Source organism: Chlorocebus sabaeus, chromosome 16 (assembly GCF_047675955.1).
Source record: "Chlorocebus sabaeus isolate Y175 chromosome 16, mChlSab1.0.hap1, whole genome shotgun sequence".
Lineage (NCBI taxonomy): Eukaryota > Metazoa > Chordata > Mammalia > Primates > Cercopithecidae > Chlorocebus > Chlorocebus sabaeus.
Window position 1 is genome coordinate 80129517 of NC_132919.1, and position 20279 is coordinate 80149795.

Below are 20279 nucleotides of genomic sequence, written 5' to 3' on the forward strand. Positions count from 1 at the left end.
CCGGGGCCTCCAGGTGGAGCGAGCCTGAGCGACCTGACTTTCCAAGCCTGCCATCCAGCCAGCAGGTCACTTGCCTTCCTCAGGCCACACTGGCTGCATCCTCCACTTGTTAAAAGTTGGCTCTTTAACTCATAAATTGTAGATGCCACGAGTCTTTGTCGCTCCTGCTGTTTCTCATTGCTTTAAGGATGTTTGCTGGCATTGAGCAAATTCTTGTTGAATGGACGAGTGAGGATACCAGTGGTGCATATTCGTGGTGGAAGGTCTAAGAAGCACTGTGGAGGGCACAAGGCCACTGGTGGTTTGCCCTTTCCCTCCTCCTCCCCACCTCTCCATCTCCCTGGTCCTCATTTTCAATTGTTTCTCAGAGATCACGACTTTAGGTTTCTTTGTTATTTTTTTCTAGACCTTTTCTATGCATTTGCAATGTTTTTCCCCCAAAACTCTTCTATAACGTAGAAAATGATCTTATCTTGATTTTGTTCCATTTCAATGGCTCGTTCTTTTTATTGAAGTGCAGAAAATGAGGCATGGAGAGAACCTGCAGCTCCTTGACTTACCAGAAATGCACGTGCCCTTTAATTGGCACAGAGATCAAGATCAGAACACTCCTGTGCCCCAGTCCAACCTGGTGGGAAAAAGTGCATGTCTGAAAACAGGGGCCTGATTCTGCGTCCTGGGTGCCCTTAGCTGACCTGCTGCTATGTCCTGGGTGCCCCTAGCTGACCTGCTGCTGTGCCTTCAGCGGGTGTCCATGCCCACGGCTTCATCTTCAGTGGAACCGCTTGTTCCACTTCAGTTCCAGGGGCCTTGGCTGTCAGACCCCCTCCCCCGCGTAACTTTTCCTGTCTTTTCTGTGCCCCCTGTCACAGCTCCTTAGTGAGGACCTCTACGCCTGTCCTGTGTCAGTTTGTGTCTTTAATAAGTTCTGGAACCATCTGGAGCCTCAGTTTCCTCACTGGTGAAATGAGTGGGCCACTGCCTCCCCTGAGAGCTTGTTTTACATATCATGAGCTGGCATTTACAGAAGCAAATACCCTATTTCCACATTGCTTCTTGGGACGATCTTAAATTTCACAGATAGTTTATAAGAATCTGTGTTTCCATAGGAAATGCTGATATTCTCTTTTTTTTTTTTTTTTTTTTTTTAACATTTTCGTATGTTTTCCCTATAATTAGAGCCAGTTGCTGAAGCACAGTAGGATGTGTGCTCTGTGACAGACTAATAGGAACAACCTTTTCTCTTCCACAGCGCTGCAAACTCCTGCCCCTCCAGCCCCCGGGGAGCGGGGTCTTCAGGGTACAAGGTGGGCCGAGTGATGCCATCTGACCTCAATTTAATGGCTGACAACTCACAGCCTGAAAATGAAAAGGAAGCTTCAGGTGGAGACAGCCCGAAGGTAAAGGCTTTGTAGCCTTGAAGCAGCCCCTGGGGGAGAGTGTGCAGCCACAAGGCCCTCAGTGTCACCTGTCTGTCACTCACCTGCTGTCTAGTGCGGTGGGCCCCAGCCCTGCCAGGGCATCGGTGGGGATGTGGGCTTGACTCTGGTGTTGCTGCTGACTGTGTTCTTGGTATTGGGGTTTTGCAGGCGTACTCTTTTAGTCATTCAACACACATCTTAGGATTCCCCTAATAGCAGCTGTAGGCCCAGGTGCTGAGCAGACAGCGGAAGATGGAGGAGTGCTTTGGTCTTTGTGGAGCTCATGTGCGTTTGTGCCGGAGTTTAGCCCCTTGTCCCAGACTCTGAAGGTTATGCAAATGCACACCCTGCCATTGATGATTGTATGGGGCACATTTATCCCTTGTTTGGACAGCAGTTGTTGAGAGTCACACTATGACCTGGCACGTTTGTGTTCTTTGACCCAGTAATTTTCCTTTTAGGACTTAGACCAAAGGAAATGGCGGAAAGTTTGTATAAAACAGCAGAACGCAGCTGGGCGCGGTGGCTCACGCCTGTAATCCCAGCACTTTGGGAGGCCGAGGCAGGCGGATCACTTGAGGTTAGGAGTTGGAGACCAGCCTGGTCAACATGGTGAAATCCCACTTCTACCAAAAAAATACAAAAAGCCAGGCGTGGAACACAACGTGAATCTCAGCTGCTCTGGAGGCTGAGGCAGGAGTATCACTTGAACCCTGGGAGGCGGAGGTTGCAGTGAGCTGAGGTCGTGCCATTGCACTCCGGCCTGGGTGACAGAGTGAGCTCCTGTTTCAAAAAAAAAAAAAATAGAATGCAACTTCAGTGTCCCTAGGGAATGGTGAAGGGTGATGAGGCTATTGTGGTTCCACTTAGGAAGAGCATGCAGAGTATTTGCTGATATGGAAATATTCCGGATGTACTGCTAGGTGGAAGAAAGAGAGTAAGAACCACGCGTGGTATTACTTGACATATTTAGGAAACGTGGTCTATCCCAGCGGAACGCAGCACAGCCATGAGAATGAATAAGCCACAGCCGTGCATCCCCCACCTGCGGCCGACTGCGGCATCTGACACAGGGTGCTAGGCAAGGAGGGCGCAGCCTGTGTGGTACCATTTCTGTCAGGCTTAAAATTGGACAAATCTGCCGGGCGCGGTGGCTCAAGCCTGTAATCCCAGCACTTTGGGAGGCCGAGACGGGCGGATCACGAGGTCAGGAGTTCGAGACCATCCTGGCTAACACGGTGAAACCCCGTCTCTACTAAAAAAAATACAAAAAGCTAGCCGGGCGAGGTGGCTGGCGCCTGTAGTCCCAGCTACTCGGGAGGCTGAGGCAGGAGAATGGCGTAAACCCGAGAGGCAGAGCTTGCAGTGAGCTGAGATCCGGCCACCGCACTCCAGCTCCGTCTCAAAAAAAAAAAAAAAAAAAAAAAAAAAATTGGACAAATCTAAATTGTATTGTTTCAGGATGCAGTCAAGTGAGGTTAGTAAATCCCAGCAAAACTGCGGTCACTGTAAGAAGTCAGTAGTAATGGTGGCCTCTTTGAGAGGTAGAGGTAGTGGGCTGAGAGGGCCCATATGAGCGTTTCGGGGATGCTGGTGGTGCCCCTGTCTCTTGACCTAATATACTGATGTTCACTTTGCAAAAATTTGTTCAGCTGACATAAATGTATTGTGAGCTTTTCTGTCTGTCTTAATGTTTTTCAATTTAAAAAGTTTTTAGAAATATAGAAAAAAGATCACAAGGAAATACACCAACAGCATAGGCACAGTGACGAAGGCTTTGTTAGCTGTTTAAAAGAAGAGACGTAGCAGGCAGTGTGGCATGCACCTGTAGTCACAGCTGCTCGGGAGGCTGAGGCAGGAGAATCACTTGAGTTCGAAGCTATGGTGAGCTGTGATCAAGCCTTGAATAGCCACTGTACTCTAGCCTGGGCAACATAGCAAGACCCTATCTGAAAAAAAAGAATTGGGTTTGTGGAGGGTCTTCTTGTGATTACGTTTTTCTGTTTAGAAAAAAAAGCGATAGGCCGAGCATGGTGGCTCATGCCTGTAGTCTCAGCACTTTGGGAGGCCGAGGCGGGTGGATCACGGGGTCAGGAGATCGAGACGAGACCATCCTAGCTAACACGGTGAAACCCTGTCTCTACTAAAAATACAAAAAAATTAGCCGGGCGTGGTGGCGGGCACCTGTAGTCCCAGCTACTTGGGAGGCTGAGGCAGGAGAATGGTGTGAACACGAGAGGCGGAGCTTGCAGTGAGCCGAGATTGTGCCACTGCACTCCAGCCTGGGCGACAGAGTGAGACTCCGTCTCAAAAAAAAAAAAAAAAAAAGTTGACTTTGGGAGGCCAACGTGGGTGGATCACTTGAGCTCAGGAGTTTGAGATCAGATTGGACAAAAAAGCAAGACCCTGTCTCTACGAAAATTAGCCGGGCATAGTGGCATGCGCTTGGAGTCCCAGCTACTGGGGAGGCTGAGGTGGAAGGATCACCTGAGCCCTGGGAGTTCAGGCTTCAGTGAACCAAGATCACACCACTGCACTCCGGCCTGGGCAACAGAGTGAGACCCTGTCCCCAAAAAAGAAAGAAAGAAAGAAAAGACAAATGTCCCTTTGTCCACACTGAGCTGTTAGCGCTGAACGCGGCCTGTGCTGTGGAATCCCATGTGGGCGCGTCCGATGTCCTTGCCTCTTGTCTGTCGGCCTGCCTGTTTCCCATTCCATTTGTGTTATCCTCGAACAGTATCTGTAATTGTGCAACTTTATGTAAATAGTGTCATCTTGAATGTATTGTTTTGCAAATGCCTTTTTTCATCCAACATCATCTGTTGCTTTTCATCCATGTTGACAAGTGTGTTGTCCAGAAGTTTACAACCGGGGTGGTTCCCTTTCCCAGTGGGCTTGTGCCGATACGTGTGGGTTTCAGGTTGTCACTATGACGAGGAACCACCAATGGCTTTGAAAGGGCCAGGACCAGGGATACCAGCCTGTCAGCAGGGCACACAGCAGCCAGGATGTCTCCAACCCCAAGGTGGAGTCTCCATGGGGCTCTTCGTGGGCCAGGGGGCTGCTCCTCATGGGCGGCGGGGGCTCCTTGTGGATGGGTATTTGGTGAGTCCAAGGGCTCTGAGCTGTCCTGGCCACCCCTGGTGCTCATGCCTGGGGAGGGGTGCTGCTGGCTCCGAGCCCTCAGCCAACCTTCCCCACCCCTCGCCTGGACCCCTGTGGTAGCCAACAGGATCTGGTCTTGGTTGAGGTGCTTTGCCTTGGACTCCACTGCGGTCAAACAGCCTTTATTTCTTCATTTTTGACATTTGTGTTTTTCCTTATGTAATTTTTAATATTCTTTATAGTCTATAGTTTTCCATTTGTTTCCTCCATGTTTTCAAATTATGTTACTTTTATAGTAAGAACAATGAAGTATCAGGCTGGGTGCGGTGGCTCACGCCTGTAATCCTGTCACTTTGGGAGGCCAAGGCAGATGGATCACCTGCGGTCAGGAGTTTGGGACCAATCTGGCCAACATGGTGAAACTCCTTCTCTACTAAAACCACAAAAATTAGCCGGGCGTGGTGGCGGGCGCCTGTAATCCCAGCTACTCAGGAGGCTGAGGCAGGAGAATCGCTTGAACCCGGTAGGTGGAGGTTGCAGTGAGCCGAGATTGCGTGACTGCACTCCAGCCTGAGCGACAGAGCGAGACTCCATCTCAAAAAAAAGAAAGATGAGGTATCAGAGGAACACTTAAAAGCGCTGAGAATCTTTAAATCTAGTAAATTTAATACAAAATGTGTTAACTTCAATATTCTTTTTTGTTTGTATTTTTAAATACAGGATGATTCAAAGCCACCTTACTCCTATGCACAACTAATAGTACAAGCAATTACAATGGCTCCGGACAAACAGCTCACCCTGAACGGAATTTATACGCACATCACTAAAAATTATCCCTACTATAGGACTGCGGACAAGGGCTGGCAGGTAAATGCCTTTCAGTTTGTTGTTAAATAGAGGCCGATTGATACTGAGAAGAAAGTTGAGTGGCTGCTGTATTTAACACAGGCACAAGTTAGGAAGGTAGAAGGTGGCGGGGGCGGGGGGGGGGGGTGCGGGGGCGGTGGTTGGAGCCTCCTGTGCTGAGAGGAAGAGGAGTTGGGGCCGGTGCTGCCACGCTCTGCCTCACCTTCCTCACGTGGAGCAGAAGGAAACATGGTTCTGGAAGAGCATCTAGGCCTGCGTGCTTTACTGTTGTGGAAATTCATGCGTCTGCACAGGATTTGTGAAGTGTGGATTGTCTGAGATATTTCCCTTTGACCAGTGCAGTTCATATTTGAAATGTAGGAAGAATTTGAAACCCAGCCTATCCTTCCCTTTGGCATTCTCCTGTCTTCCTTATCTAGTCCTGCTAATGGACAGAAGTTTTGAAGTTTGCAGAAACAGTTTTCAAACCATGTTTTACCAAGGAACACGTAGAAGATATCTTAACCAGTGGTCGGAATATAAAACAGATGAATGTGGTGTGCCTTGTCTCAGCCGGGGAGCCCACCTGCTCGTGGAACCCCAGGGCTGCCTCCAAAAAACACTTTGAAATCTGCAAAATGTTCCCTTTGGTCGGCTCACACACCAATAATTTTAACCCTTTAGACTATGTAGGTTTTTTCTCTTTCTGTGTATCTGTGTTGTGTTGGCTGTTTACTGGATGTATACGAGAATCTTGCTATTTGAGATAATTTGGCAGTGGGTAGGTTTGAAATATAGCATATTAAAAACATAGCAAGAGAAGAAATGAATGCATGCTTATAGTTTTTTAGTTCGTTAAGTAACCAGGAATATCTATAGAATTTCTTTGAGGCTTTCATGTAATGATTAAATAGTCCTTAAGAAAACGTCTAAACTGCGTGGCTTAGTGATGAGGGTGGCGCAGGGGCAGCTGTTTTCTGTTTATTGAAGGGAAAAACCTTTTCTCTTTTAGCCGCAGATGTATAAACATGTTATATTGAAAAATAGCCCACCAGCCGGGCATAGTAACTCATGCCTATAATTCCAGCACTTTGGGAGCTGAGGCAGGTGGATCGCGTGACTCTAGGATTTCGAGAGCAGCCTGGGCAACATGGCGAGACTTTGTCTCTACAAAAAAAAAAAAAAAATTAGCTGAGTGCGTTGGGTCACACCTGTAGTCCCAGCTACTCCGGAGGCCCAGGTGGGAGAATCACCCGAGCCCAGGAAGCAGAGGCTCTATCGTAAAAAGAAAAGAAAGCCTACCAGCCACGTCTTCCGTATTTCCCTTGTGGAGGGGCTTGGGGGTCTTTAATCATGGAAGGTACAGAATGAGACCCAACCTCCCCTCTGACCCACTTGGTGCACCCCACGCCTGGAGTGTCTGTGCCCTGCCCTGCCCACCTCCCTGTTTACAGCAAGGGGGCAAATTGACCATTAGGAAGATGCCGGATTCGGAGAGTTGTTCATATCCAGCCATGGCAGGGTCTCTTAACACATTGCATGCTAAATTCTGGCCGTATTTACTCTATTTTAATCTTTTTATAAAAGTGAGGCTGTGCTTCAGACTATATGTGTACCCACACACACATACACATACTAACACACACAAAACCAGACGATAACTTCTGCCATGTTCCAGTGACCATGGCTTTATGGCTTCGTCAAGGAGAGAAACTCCACGTGGAGTCCAGCTGGCTCTGGGGGAGTGTGTGAGGATCCCTCAGAGTTTAAGTGCAGCTTATTCTGATGGTTTGAAGTACCAGTTACCTGGGGCTTTGTGAGCATGTGTTTCTAAGAAGCTTTATTAGACTTTAATCTGTTTCTCTTAAGTGGTATTTCCGTGTGTTTTTTCTAACATCTGTTTATTTGAGAACTGCCTATGAATAGGACAAGGCTTTCTTGCTAGAGAGGGTGGATGGATAAAGGCCCGGCCTCAGTTTTGGGGGTGCCCTAGTCAGGAAGTCAGGACAGGCCTTTTGGGGAGCAGAGCCCTTGGAGCAAGGCTCTTCTGGACCACATTCGTGAAGTGGCGAGGACCCCATGGGACCGACCCCTCATGCATGCACTGCTTTCTGTCGTCTGTTGCAGGTGCCTGCACAGCCCACGTAGGCAGGGAATGACAGCCTAGCACACATCAGGCACCCCTCTCTGCTGAACTGCTATTAAACTTGTTTCTGTTGAAACATTTTCTTTCCCGTCTAGATCAAGGTCTGTAAGTCTACAGCTGCATCTCTTGCCCCAGTAAGGCCGCTCCTGTGTCATTTCACACCTCGTGGCTCTAGCTAATTTAGCAGGAAAGGGATGAGTTTCTCCAGATTCCCCTTAGTTCATGGACACGTACTCTCTCTCTCTTTTTTTTCTGAGACAGAGTTTTGCTCTTGTTGCCCTGGCTGGAGTGCAGTGGTGTGATCTCGGCTCACTGCAACCTCCACCTCCCAGGTTCAAGCGATTCTCCTGCCTCAGCCTCATGAGTAGCTGGGATTACAGGCATGAGCCACCATACCAAGCTACTTTTGTGTTTTTAGTAAAGACAGGGTTTCTCCATGTTGGTCAGGCTGGTCTTGAACTCCTGACCTCAGGTGATCTGCCTGCCTCAGTCTCCCAAAGTGTTGGGATTACAGGCGTGAGCCACGACGCCCGGCCAATGTACTCTTAATTTCTTTCTGTCCTCAGCTGTACCCTTGGCTGTTGGAATAGTGACCCTCACGGGCTGTTCCTCTGCCATGAGATTCTCTGAGCTGCCCTTCCCAGTGCGTCAGACCTTATTCTGACCTTGTCCCTCTTGGCTTAAAACAAAAGCCAGGTGTTTTGCATTGTCTACCAATGGTGTGGCTTTTTGGTCAATCCTCAGAGGATATCCGAGGGTGAAATGAGACGGTCCGAGGACATCCGAGGGAGAAATGAGACGGTCCGAGGACATCCGGGGGTGAAATGAGACGGTCCGAGGACATCCGAGGGAGAGATGAGACGGTCGGAGGACATGCGGGGGTGAGATGAGAAGGTCGGAGGACATCCGGGGGTGAGATGAGACGGTCGGAGGACGTGCGGGGGTGAGATGAGACGGTCGGAGGACGTGCGGGGGTGAGATGAGACGGTCCGAGGACATCCGAGGGAGAGATGAGACGGTCGGAGGACATCCAGGGGTGAGATGAGACGGTCGGAGGACGTCCGAGGGAGAGATGAGACGGTCGGAGGACATCCAGGGGTGAGATGAGACGGTCTGAGGACGTGCGGGGGTGAGATGAGACGGTCGGAGGACGTGCGGGGGTGAGATGAGACGGTCGGAGGACGTGCGGGGGTGAGATGAGACGGTCGGAGGACATCCAGGGGTGAGATGAGACGGTCGGAGGACGTCCGAGGGAGAGATGAGACGGTCGGAGGACATCCAGGGGTGAGATGAGACGGTCGGAGGACGTGCGGGGGTGAGATGAGACGGTCGGAGGACGTGCAGGGGTGAGATGAGACGGTCGGAGGACGTGCGGGGGTGAGATGAGACGGTCGGAGGACGTGCGGGGGTGAGATGAGACGGTCGGAGGACATCCAGGGGTGAGATGAGACGGTCGGAGGACGTCCGAGGGAGAGATGAGACGGTCGGAGGACGTGCGGGGGTGAGATGAGACGGTCGGAGGACGTGCGGGGGTGAGATGAGACGGTCGGAGGACGTGCGGGGGTGAGATGAGACGGTCGGAGGACGTGCGGGGGTGAGATGAGACGGTCGGAGGACGTGCGGGGGTGAGATGAGACGGTCGGAGGACGTGCGGGGGTGAGATGAGACGGTCGGAGGACGTGCGGGGGTGAGATGAGACGGTCGGAGGACGTGCGGGGGTGAGATGAGACGGTCGGAGGACGTGCGGGGGTGAGATGAGACGGTCGGAGGACGTGCGGGGGTGAGATGAGACGGTCGGAGGACGTGCGGGGGTGAGATGAGACGGTCGGAGGAATCCTGTTTGAAAAGATGCCATATGTCTTTCCTTTGTTTGCATTTACCTGCTATGGTTTGTTTTTTTTCATGGTAGAAAAGTATTTAATAAGTGACACATCAGTACAGAAACACACGGAGCTTATAGCTTGTCCTTTAAAACCAGGATGGCCAAGTGAAAAGTCAATACAGATTCTTATTTTTACTATTTAAAAAAATCAAAGGGACACACTGGGCATTGAACTATGTTTTTTCTTCTTTCTAGAGATGACGTACGTGTTTTCTGATAAGTGATCTACCACACATTGTACTAAAGCAGAGCAGCAAACAGCCAGGAAAGCTGTGCCCTGCCTGCTCCTCCCGCTGGGCTGCTCCTCCCGCTGGGCTGCTCCTCCCGCTGGGCTGCTCCTCCCGCTGGGCTGGACCAGTGGAACAGCATCTCGGTAGGAAAGGAAGAAACTGCAGAGTCCCTAACCCAGAGAGCCTAACAAACTGGTTTATACAGAAAGGATCTTCAGCAAACACGCAAACACAGTAACATGCTGTAAGAATATGTTTTACTCTATTTCTAGCGCACACATACATGCATAGGTGCCCGTCAAATAGGAATGAATGCCAATGTAGAAAGCATTTTTGCCTTCACAGCACTAACACCTAAAACGCACACGGCATATAATACTTTGATCTTTAAGTGGATAATCATGGAAGTCTCAAGATGACATCCACTAGGTTAGCCTGAGTATTCATTTATAAATATACATATTTTTAAAATAATGCTTCGGCAGGGCGCAGTGGCTCACCCTGTAATCCCAGCACTTTGGGAGGCCGAGGTGGGCGGATCACGAGGTCAGGAGATCAAGACCATCCTGGCTAATACGGTGAAACCCCGTCTCTACTAAAAATACAAAAAATTAGCCAGGCGAGGTGGCGGCGCCTGTAGTCCCGGCTACTCTGGAGGCTGAGGCAGGAGAATGGCGTGAACCCAGGAGGCGGAGCTTGCAGTGAGCCGAGATTGCGCCACTGCACTCCAGCCTGGGCAACAAAGCGAGACTCCGTCTCAAAAAAAATAAAATAAAATAATGCTTCAAAGAGACTTCTAGAAACAGTGGGACGACATCTGGACCAGAACGAAGTGACACAAGGACTGCACATATTAAGACTGGGGGTGGCTTTTCACGTGGAGCTTTTATGTAGAGGATGTCTCTTTCTGTTGATTCCTGCAGCCGAGACAAGCTGTGATCACAGGAGATTCCAAAATATCAAGCTGGGCTTGAGTAACACCCTAGATAGACATCAGGAGCCCCATTGAGGGTGAAGTACTGAAACTGGTCCATGTGAGAAAGAGATGCAAATGTGTAAAGATTCACGCAGAGCCTGCTGGGACAGAGGGTGGAGGCGGATTCGTCCACACGTACACACCAGCGGTGTGCTCAGGTGGTGGCCGTGGGTTTGTCCGCACGTACACACCAGCGGTGTGCTCAGGTGGTGGCCGTGGTTTGTCCGCACGTACACACCAGCGTGTGTGCTGGGGAAGGGCCCCCCAGATGGAGTGCTTGACATGGGCTCGCTCCAGAGGCGTCTGACTCAGAAGCTCCTGAGAGAAGTGTCTACTTGAGAGGGGAGGAGTACTACGGTTAATGAATACAAGAAGGGGTTTTGGGAGAAATAGGTCTAGAAGGGTTAGGTCATTTTGGTTTTGACCTGTCAATACTTAACATAAATGAAGAGTTACAAAATAGAGTCAGTCTTTTTCCAAGATGTATTCTGTCATCATGAGCTGAGCCTCTTGGGCCGGTGACATCCAGAATGTTCCCAGTTCATTGGCTGGCGGGAGGACCCAGTGCCGCAGATTGTTCTGGGAAGCTGGCACAGATGATTGACACAGCGAAGTCACCACCAAGTGACTGCTTAAGTCTGGTCCTCGGCCCTCGGCCTTCTTTTTCTGCTCTGTACTCCAAAGAATCTGTGAAGGTAGCAGCATGTCGAGTGTGTCACCCGCTGCTTCATTTTTATGGTGCTGTGATGTGATGGTGAAAGCTGCCGTGTTGAGTCCAGGAATCCACTGCAGCAGCTGTTCTTCAATACAGTTTTCTACCCCAAAAATGTATTCAGGCCGGGCACAGTGGCTCATGCCTGCAATCCCAGCACTTCGGGAGGCTGTGGCCGGTAGATCACCTGTGGTTGGAGGTTCGAGACCAGATGACCAACGTGGAGAAACCATGTCTCTACTAAAAATACAGTATTAGCTGGGTGTGGTGGTGGGCACCTGTAATCCCAGCTACTCGGGAGGCTGAAGCAGGAGAATCGCTTGAACCCGCTTGGCGGAGGTTGCAGTGAGCTGAGATCGTGTCATTGCACTCCAGCCTAGGCAACAAGAGTGAAACTCCGTCTCAAAAAAAAGAAAAAGAAATGTATTCATTAAAAATAGATGTGTAGGAGGCCGGGCGCGGTGGCTCAAGCCTGTAATCCCAGCACTTTGGGAGGCTGAGACGGGCGGATCACGAGGTCAGGAGATCGAGACCATCCTGGCTAACACGGTGAAACCCCGTCTCTACTAAAAATACAAAAAACTAGCCGGGCGAGGTGGCGGGCGCCTGTAGTCCCAGCTACTCCGGAGGCTGAGGCAGGAGAATGGCGTGAACCCGGGAGGCGGAGCTTGCAGTGAGCTGAGATCCGGCCACTGCAGTCCAGCCCGGGCTACAGAGCAAGACTCCGTCTCAAAAAAAAAAAAAAAAAAAAAAAAAAAAATAGATGTGTAGGTGAGTTTATTCTCTTCCATGTCTTTAAACTCCAGGTCGTACCTGTCGGTGAAATTACTCTGTAATAACTGGAACTCATCATCCATGATAATGTCATCTAAATATCCCACCACAATATCAGATTCATCAGAGGCGGAAGAGAAAGACAGCACAAAGCTCTCTTCTTCTAAGGCGTCCATCACTGCTGCCCCTATAGACTCCTGCTGTGCCTGCGGCCCAACCCGCATGCAGGGCGTGGCAGGCGACCAGGTTAAGGCCTCGCAACCAAGGCTGCAGCCTGCTCACTGCCCAGTCAGGTCAGCACCTGTGTGCCAGGCCCAGCCCTGGGTACCCGGCTGTGCCCACGTGCTGGCCCAGTCTCTGCACACCGCCAACACCGCGGATCCAGGCCTCGGTGACTCCAAAATGATTTTTTATGGTTTTATAATTTTACCTCACCCGGAATTGAGATAATTGTTGTGACTGTGAAAAGTTTGAAAAGACGGGGCTCTCAGCCTCCAAAGGGACTAGAGCTGGTTCCTTTTATTTTTATTTTATTTTATTTTTATTTTTTTGGGACAGAGTCTTACTCTGTCGCCCAGGCTGGAGTGCAGTGGCGCAGTCTCAGCTCGCTGCAACCTTTGCCTCCTGGGTTCAAGTGATTCTCCATCCTCAGCCTCCTGAGTAGCTGGGACTACAGGTGTGCGCCACCACGCCCAGCTAATTTTTGTGTTTTTTACTAGAGGTGGGATTTTGCCATGTTGGCCAGGCTGGGCTTGAACTCCTGACCTCAGGGGATCCACCCACCTCGGCCTCTCAAAGTGCTGCCCATCCCTTGATCTCTTTTAAAAGAGGGACTGTGCTCTGGACTCACCCTCACCCCTGCTCTTTTGGAGGCATTCCTGGACGTAAGACCCCTCCTCTGAAAGGAACGTGGCCTGTTCCTTCTCCTCAGTTTCTGCACACGTCCTTACTGTGCAGAATGCACACTGGAGGGCACTCAGGGCTGGGGGGTGTTAGATAGACAAACTGTCCTTGAGAAACTTGAGGTCTGCTTAGGAAGGCTGACCAGGAAGGCGCAGAGGAGAGCCCCGGAAGGGAGGGAGCTGGTGCTCACGGAGGGCTGGTTTTCAGTAGATGCTCAATTTGGAAAGCCTTTGGGAGAAAGATAATTTGCTCAGAATTGCACATCCTTTTCTTCATGTTTAGCGTTAAAAGAATAACAGCCCACGTTTTCTCTGAAAGCTTTATAATTTCTGAATCATTAGAGTCCAGTCAATGTGGTTTTAGTACGTGTAGCAACAGAATGAAGGTACATCCATCCTGGGTTTGATCAAATTACAACGGCCTTAAATTACCTTAGAAACATAGTTAATTTGTTCTCTTTGTGTCTGCATTAAATGTCTCATTACTTCCCCGTATTTTCTAGAGTCTTGTCGGCTGGCAAATCGCAAGTAATCTTTCCTTATTTGCCCTTGAAGTTGTTAGGGAGATGGATTGGAGAATAAAATAGGTTAGAATCTATTCTGATGATGCAGACTGTGTTCTTGTATGTTTTCAGGACAGAAAGTAGCAGCTCCCCAATTCCACAGACCGACTTTGCGTCTCATAAGTGATGGTGGAGGCGATGCAGGAGCGGGGCTTCTGGCCCGTGTCGCGTTCTTCTGCTCACAAGGCTAGAGTCTGGCCCCGAAGTCACCTTTTCTGCTTCCAGATTCCCACTGTACTGACCTTCTTTCCTCCTAGCAGCATGCAGATTAAATGACTCTGCGTCAGTCAGTACAGCCACAGTCTTCACTCCACGGATGGTTGACTGCTTTCTGCTCTCCAGCATCGGACGCCACGTGGGGCGGTTCTTTCTGAGTTCCTGCTTAGGAGGACTGGTCCTGGCAGAACAGCTGAGAGGGGAACTGTCGACCTTTTCAGGCAGTGGCTGGGATTTTGCCGTTTGCACTGCTTGAGGGTTTATATTACCATCGTCTGGGTTTGCTTTTCTTCAGTCACAGTCTTAGAATCCACCTTCTACTTCACACTTAAAATCGGTCACAGTCTCAGAATCTACCTTCTTCTTCACACTTAAAATTCTGAGAGCAGTTGGCAAAGCTTTGCCTTCTCTGTCCAGTAACAGTCATGTTTGATTTTCTGGAGGAATTGATAGAAAGATTGGGTGTCAGCTAAAGCGAAATAAAACATCATAGCAAGTATCTGTGGTTATTAGAATATTGGAAATCTCATGTGACGCCTGCACCTGTAAACAGTTTCCCAAAATCCCACACACAGCCTCGCCCCCTCTTCATGTTGCCCACCAAGTAGCTCCCATCCGTCCACAGGGCCCAGAGGCGTTAGCATGGCACTTGAACAGCCACCAAGATTGGTTGTAAAGTGTTACTTTATATGTTGGATTTCTTAGTCACCTTTGACAATTTCCGAGGCTTGTGATTCTAATAAGATTAATTGGGAAATTTAGAAATGACTTTTTGGGTAGGTTCAGATTGTGTTTTGAGTGATCACCGTTTTAACACTTTAATAGCTTAATTTTAAAGCTACACATTAATGTAAATTAATGGAATGTCTCTGTGAACCCATGACTTTTGTCCGGCTTTGGCTGTGATGGTGCCTGAATCAGGTCACAGTGGGGGCTTGCTTCAGGTTGTCTGTAAACCCTTAGCTGGGCTTTTTTCTGAGGTGGAGTCTTGCTTGTCTTGCCCAGGATAAAGTGCAGTGGCATGATCTGGGCTCACTGCCACCTCTTCCTCCCAGGTTCAAGCGATTCTTCAGCTTCAGCATCCTGAGTAGCTGGGACTACAGGTGCGAGCCACTGTGCTCGGCTGATTTCTGTGTGTTTAGTAGAGACGGGGTTTCACCATGTTGGCCAGGCTGGTCTCAAACTCCTGACCTCAAGTGAGCCACCGCTCCCGTCTGGCTTTTTCTAATAGAAAGAATGATGTACTGACGAGAAGCTGGGAGGGAAATTTTTCCTGTGTATCTTATGAAAATTTCAAGGATCAAATAAAAAACAGAGGCACTTTGCCAAGTCCTCTCTTCCTGGAAGATGGTGTCCATCCTGATTTTCAGCCTCTTGCTCATTTTTCTTTTTTGCTGGTTCGCCAAATACTTTATACTGGATTAATTTACTTTTAATGGCATGACAGATTCTGTAAGCTAATTCTGTGTGAAAAAGTATTTTAACAGAATGGCTCACATCAGCTCTGTGTGTCTCCAAGCAGGGAGAGGTTGGCAGCTGTGAGTCGTTGACTCCACCTGGAATGCTCTGTGCTGACAGTCGCAGTCCTGGGTTTCCCACCTTGAAAGGAGATGGAGTCAGAAATGGCCTCTCCGCGCTGTGTCATCCCTCCTGCTCCCCAGCTCCCCACCCTGCCTCCCGGGCCTGTTCTACCACAGAATGCAGTGTCCTTTCCTCTTTGGAAGCCCGTAGCAGCCTTGGGCTGAAGGGCTCAAACCCCAGGCTGCTGCTTCCCTTGAGAGTTGCTCACCAAGCGGGGAGGGCTGCTCCTTCCACACAGCACAGCCCGTAAACGTCACTCTCTGGTGTCGTTTGTAAGTGTGACGTCTGGGTTTTCACTCCTGTGCAGGACAGGCCTCCCTCAGACCTTGTGAGTTGTCAATACATTACCTGTGTGACGCAAAAGAGAAACAGTTCACTCTGCAGGCTGCCAGCGCCCAACATCGAGGTTTCTGCTTCGAAGGGCACTAAAACTAGGACGTGTTTTCATTTCTCGGCAAAGAAATATACGAATTCTATGTATTTTTTTATGTTTCATAGAATTCCATTCGCCACAATCTCTCTCTGAATCGTTACTTCATCAAAGTGCCACGTTCCCAGGAAGAACCAGGCAAAGGCTCGTTCTGGAGGATAGACCCAGCCTCTGAGAGCAAATTAATAGAACAGGCTTTTAGGAAACGACGGCCTAGGGGCGTGCCCTGCTTTAGAACCCCTCTGGGACCGCTCTCTTCTAGGTAAGGAAAAAGAGGAACAAAAGGCCTCACTTCATGCTCACTAAACTCACCTTTAATGTATTGGGAAATTTTCTTTTTGAAAATGAAGGAACTACCAAACGCATTATGATTAAATGTTGGGATGGGGATTTGAGCAAAAGTGTTGAGTGATTGCCTGGGCATTTTCTAGTTCTAGTGGTTGAAACATTTGAGACCGTTTGCAAAGTTTAAACTGCACTCCACTCAGTGATTGCTGCTTTGTGGGGCTCGTCGCATATTGTTCACGCCAGTGCCATGGTGACATTTTTCCTTTCCTTTGGCACAGGAGAAGTTCTTTAAAACTACTTTTTAGGCCGGGCGCGGTGGCGCACGCCTGTAATCCCAGCACTTTGGGAAGCCGAGGCGGGAGGATCACCTGAGGTCAGGAGTTGGAGATCAGTCCGGCCAATATGGTCAAACCCCGTCTCTACTAAAACTACAAAAACAATAGCCGGGCGCGGTGGCGGGCGCCTGTAATCCCAGCTACTCGGGAGGCTGAGGCAGGAGAATTGCTTGAACCCAGGAGGCGGAGATTGCAGTGAGCCGAGGTCGCGCCACTTCATTCTAGCCTGGGCAAAAGAGTGAAACTCTGTCTCAAAACAAAAACAGACGCACTACTTTTCAGCTGCTTAAACTCGTGTTGACTTACAGTGTTAATTTGCCTGAGTTTAAATACTTACTTTTAGCTTCATGAATACTGTTTTTAACCAGAAAAATAAATGAGCATAATGTCAGTCTTAAGTGCCCACTGACTTGCCCGCTGCTGGCTCCTATGTCTGTGCACAGGAGCTGTTTAAAGAGGGCAGCCAGCCCTGCCCCGTAGCCATGCTGCGTATGTGGGCAAGGGGCCTGTGATGGCCCTGTCACACACAGGCTGAGGCTGTCTCCCCGACTGTCCTGCCCAGTTCACAGGCATACAGAGAAGTAGAACTTACACAGCAGTAGTTGGTTGTCAGGAGACAGATGACACCCCTTTGCAAAGTGCTTTCTGAGTGTGTAAACATGCAATGTGTTCTTCTCGGTGACACAGGAGTGCCCCAGCCTCTCCCAATCACGCTGGAGTGCTGTCTGCTCACTCTAGTGGCGCCCAGACCCCTGAGAGCCTGTCGAGGGAAGGTTCGCCGGCCCCCCTGGAGCCTGAGCCTGGCGCCGCACAGCCCAAACTCGCTGTCATCCAGGAAGCCCGCTTTGCCCAGAGCGCACCAGGTGAGACAGTGGGAGAGGAAGCGAAGGCCAGACAGTGTGAGTCAGACACGGATGCCTGGGCTCCACAGAGAAGAAATAGCTGGACTGGAGGCCCCCTGTCCCTCTGTACCTGAGTGTGATTTTATAGGCCTTGGAAAACTAGTAGCACTGGGAGTGTTTTTTAAAAATGAATGAACGTTCTTTAAACGATACTGAGTAGATGCCTGAAATAACTTAGAATTAACCTGTTTCTTAGTTTGTCATTCAAAAATCCATGAAACATCCCCTGTTCCCCCGCCCCCCCCCCCCCCAAAAAAAAAAAACATGAAGTAGACAAACTAGACACTGGAAGCAAAAACATGTCAGTTTTTTTTTTTTTTTTGAGATGGAGGAGTCTCACTTTGTGGCCAGGCTGGAGTGCAGTGGCACGATCTTGGCTCATTGCAGCCTCTGCCTCCCAGGTTCAAGGAATTCTCTTGCCTCAGCCTCACAAGTAGCTGGGACTACAGGCATGCACCACCGCTCCCAGCTAATTTTCGTATTTTCAGTAGAGACAGGGTTTCACCATGTTGGCCATGATGGTCTCGATCTCTTGACCTGGTGACCTCGTGATCCGCCCACCTTGGCCTCCCAAAGTGCTGGGTGTACAGGCGTGAGCCACTGCACCCAGCCTAACATGTCCATTTTAAGGAACAGGTAAAACAGTTTGCAGTTTACTTAGAAAGTCATAATGTGGAGTAAAATTGTGTGCCCTGAGGAATTAAACAAACATAGTGTGGAAATGTGTCCAAACTGAGTCTGTTACAGTTGACAGAAATGTGAATTGGATCAGTTGGGATTACTGGCCCTCCTGGGCCAGAGAACAGCCTTCCCCTGCCCACTGGCAGTGGCCCCTGACAGGCGTGTCTCTCTCTCTCTGCTCTAAGCCCCCAAACCACAAAGGGCAGAGGCTGGGTGCCAGAGGCTCTGTGACAGCCCCACTCTGTTTTTGAACTTTCTGCTTCCCCTCACAGGAGGAAGATGTTGATCCTAGGTGAGTGTGGCCTTCGTCTTTCTGGCCTACAGGGGCAGTTTCTTCTTCTTCTTTTTAATTTTGTTTGTTTGTTTGTCTTGAGACAAGGTCTTGCTCTGTCACTCATGCTGGAGTACAGCGGCGTATTCTTGGCTCACTGCAGTTTCCACCTTCCAGGCTCAAGCAACCCTCCCTCCTCAGCCTCCCAAATAACTGGCGCTGCAGACACACACTAACATGCCCAGTTAATATTTGTTGTAGAGACAGCATCTCCCTATGCCCAGGCGGGTCTCAAACTCCTCCCACCTCAGCCTCCCAAAGTGCTGGGATTACAGGCATGAGCCACCGTGCCCAGCCCAGTTTCCTCTTATATTGAGTATTGACATTTTCTTTTTCATAAAGAAAGAACTGTGGGAAGAGGTGTTACCAGATATCTAAAGAGAGCTAAAATTGCATTTTTAGCAGTTAGAGATAGGAATTAAATACCCCTATTAAAATACTACATCTCCCTCATTCTTAGTAACTTTACTATTGTGAGGTGAAATAGGGCCACATCCTGCATTTTAAAGTTTGTATGTTGCTGTCTGTGCTGAGTGTGGGAACCTTTGTTTGTAGAAGTCAGTATCTGTAAGTGTCAGTCCTGTTGTGTCTTTCACCAGGGTCACCTCTGTCCAGTCAGCCAGTCTTAATCACCGTCCAGCGGCAGCTACCACAGGCCATCAAGCCTGTCACCTACACTGTGGCCACCCCAGTGACCACCTCGACCTCCCAGCCACCTGTCGTGCAGACGGTTCACGTCGTCCACCAGATCCCAGCGGTATCGGTCACCAGTGTGGCCGGACTGGCCCCAGCGAACACGTACACTGTCTCTGGACAAGCCGTGGTCACCCCGGCAGCCGTGCTGGCCCCTCCTAAGGCAGAGCCCCAGGAGAACGGAGATCACAGGGAAGTCAAAGGTGGGCACTGGGGGAAAGGAGGAGAGGCCGCCCCATCAGCCTCACACTCTTGGACGTCCGTAAGGTTTGCTCATCCCTGGCTGGGTGCGGTGGCTCACGCCTGTAATCCCAGCACTTTGGGAGACTGAGGCAGGTGGATCCCCTGAGGTCAGGAGTTCAAGACCAGCCTGACCAACATGGAGAAACCCCGTCTCTACTAACAATACAAAATTAGCTGGGTGTGGTGGTGCACGCCTGTAATCCGAGCTACTCGGGAGGCTGAGGCAGGAGAATCACTTGAACCCGGGAGGTGGAGGTTGCAGTGAGCTGAGATTGCGCCATTGGACTCCATCCAGCCTGGGTAACGAGAGTGAAACTCCATCTCAAAACAAAAAACAAAGATTTGCTCATCCTTTTCTTTTATTTCCTTTTTTTTTTTTTTTTGAGACAAGTCTCGCTCTGTCGCCCAGGCTGGAGTGCAGTGGCCGGATCTTGGCTCACTGCAAGCTCCGCCTCCCAGGTTTACGCCATTCTCTTGCCTCAGCCTCCCGGGTAGCTGGGACTATAGGCGCCCGCCACCTCGCCCGGCTAGTTTTTTTTGTATTTTTTAGTAGAGGCGGGGTTTCACCGTTTTAGCCAGGATGGTCTCGATCTCCTGACCTCGTGATCCGCCTGTCTCGGCCTCCCAAAGTGCTGGGATTACAGGCTTGAGCCACCGTGCCCGGCCTGCTCATCCTTTTCTAATTTGCCATTTGTTTTAGAGACATTTTCTAGCAGGTGTGGTAGCCATCTGACTATTATGCTTTAAACTGGCAAGATTTTTATTTACTTTCCAATAATATTAGTGTCATTTCTTTCCTTTTAATTTCAGTGAAAGTAGAACCTGTCCCCGCCATTGGCCATGCCACGCTCGGCACTGCTAGCCGGATCATTCAGACGGCGCAGACCACCCCGGTCCAGACGGTGACCATAGTACAACAGGCACCTCTAGGTCAACACCAGCTACCAATAAAAACTGTCACACAGAACGGCACTCATGTGGCATCAGTCCCCACTGTGGTCCACGGCCAGGTGAACAATGGT

At 49.8% G+C, this 20279-nt stretch overlaps 1 protein-coding gene across 2 annotated transcripts in view; it reads left to right on the forward strand.

Moving 5' to 3' along the window:
- FOXK2 (forkhead box K2) overlaps positions 1-20279 on the forward strand; it is an 83917-nt gene that overhangs the window by 45099 nt on the left and 18539 nt on the right. For both annotated transcript variants that reach the window (XM_037992997.2, XM_073005519.1), the window contains exons 3-8: positions 1253-1400; positions 5247-5393; positions 15853-16046; positions 17095-17270; positions 18921-19217; positions 20068-20277. In XM_037992997.2, coding sequence (XP_037848925.2) covers positions 1253-1400; positions 5247-5393; positions 15853-16046; positions 17095-17270; positions 18921-19217; positions 20068-20277 — 1172 coding nt within the window. The remainder of the gene's footprint in view (positions 1-1252; positions 1401-5246; positions 5394-15852; positions 16047-17094; positions 17271-18920; positions 19218-20067; positions 20278-20279) is intronic.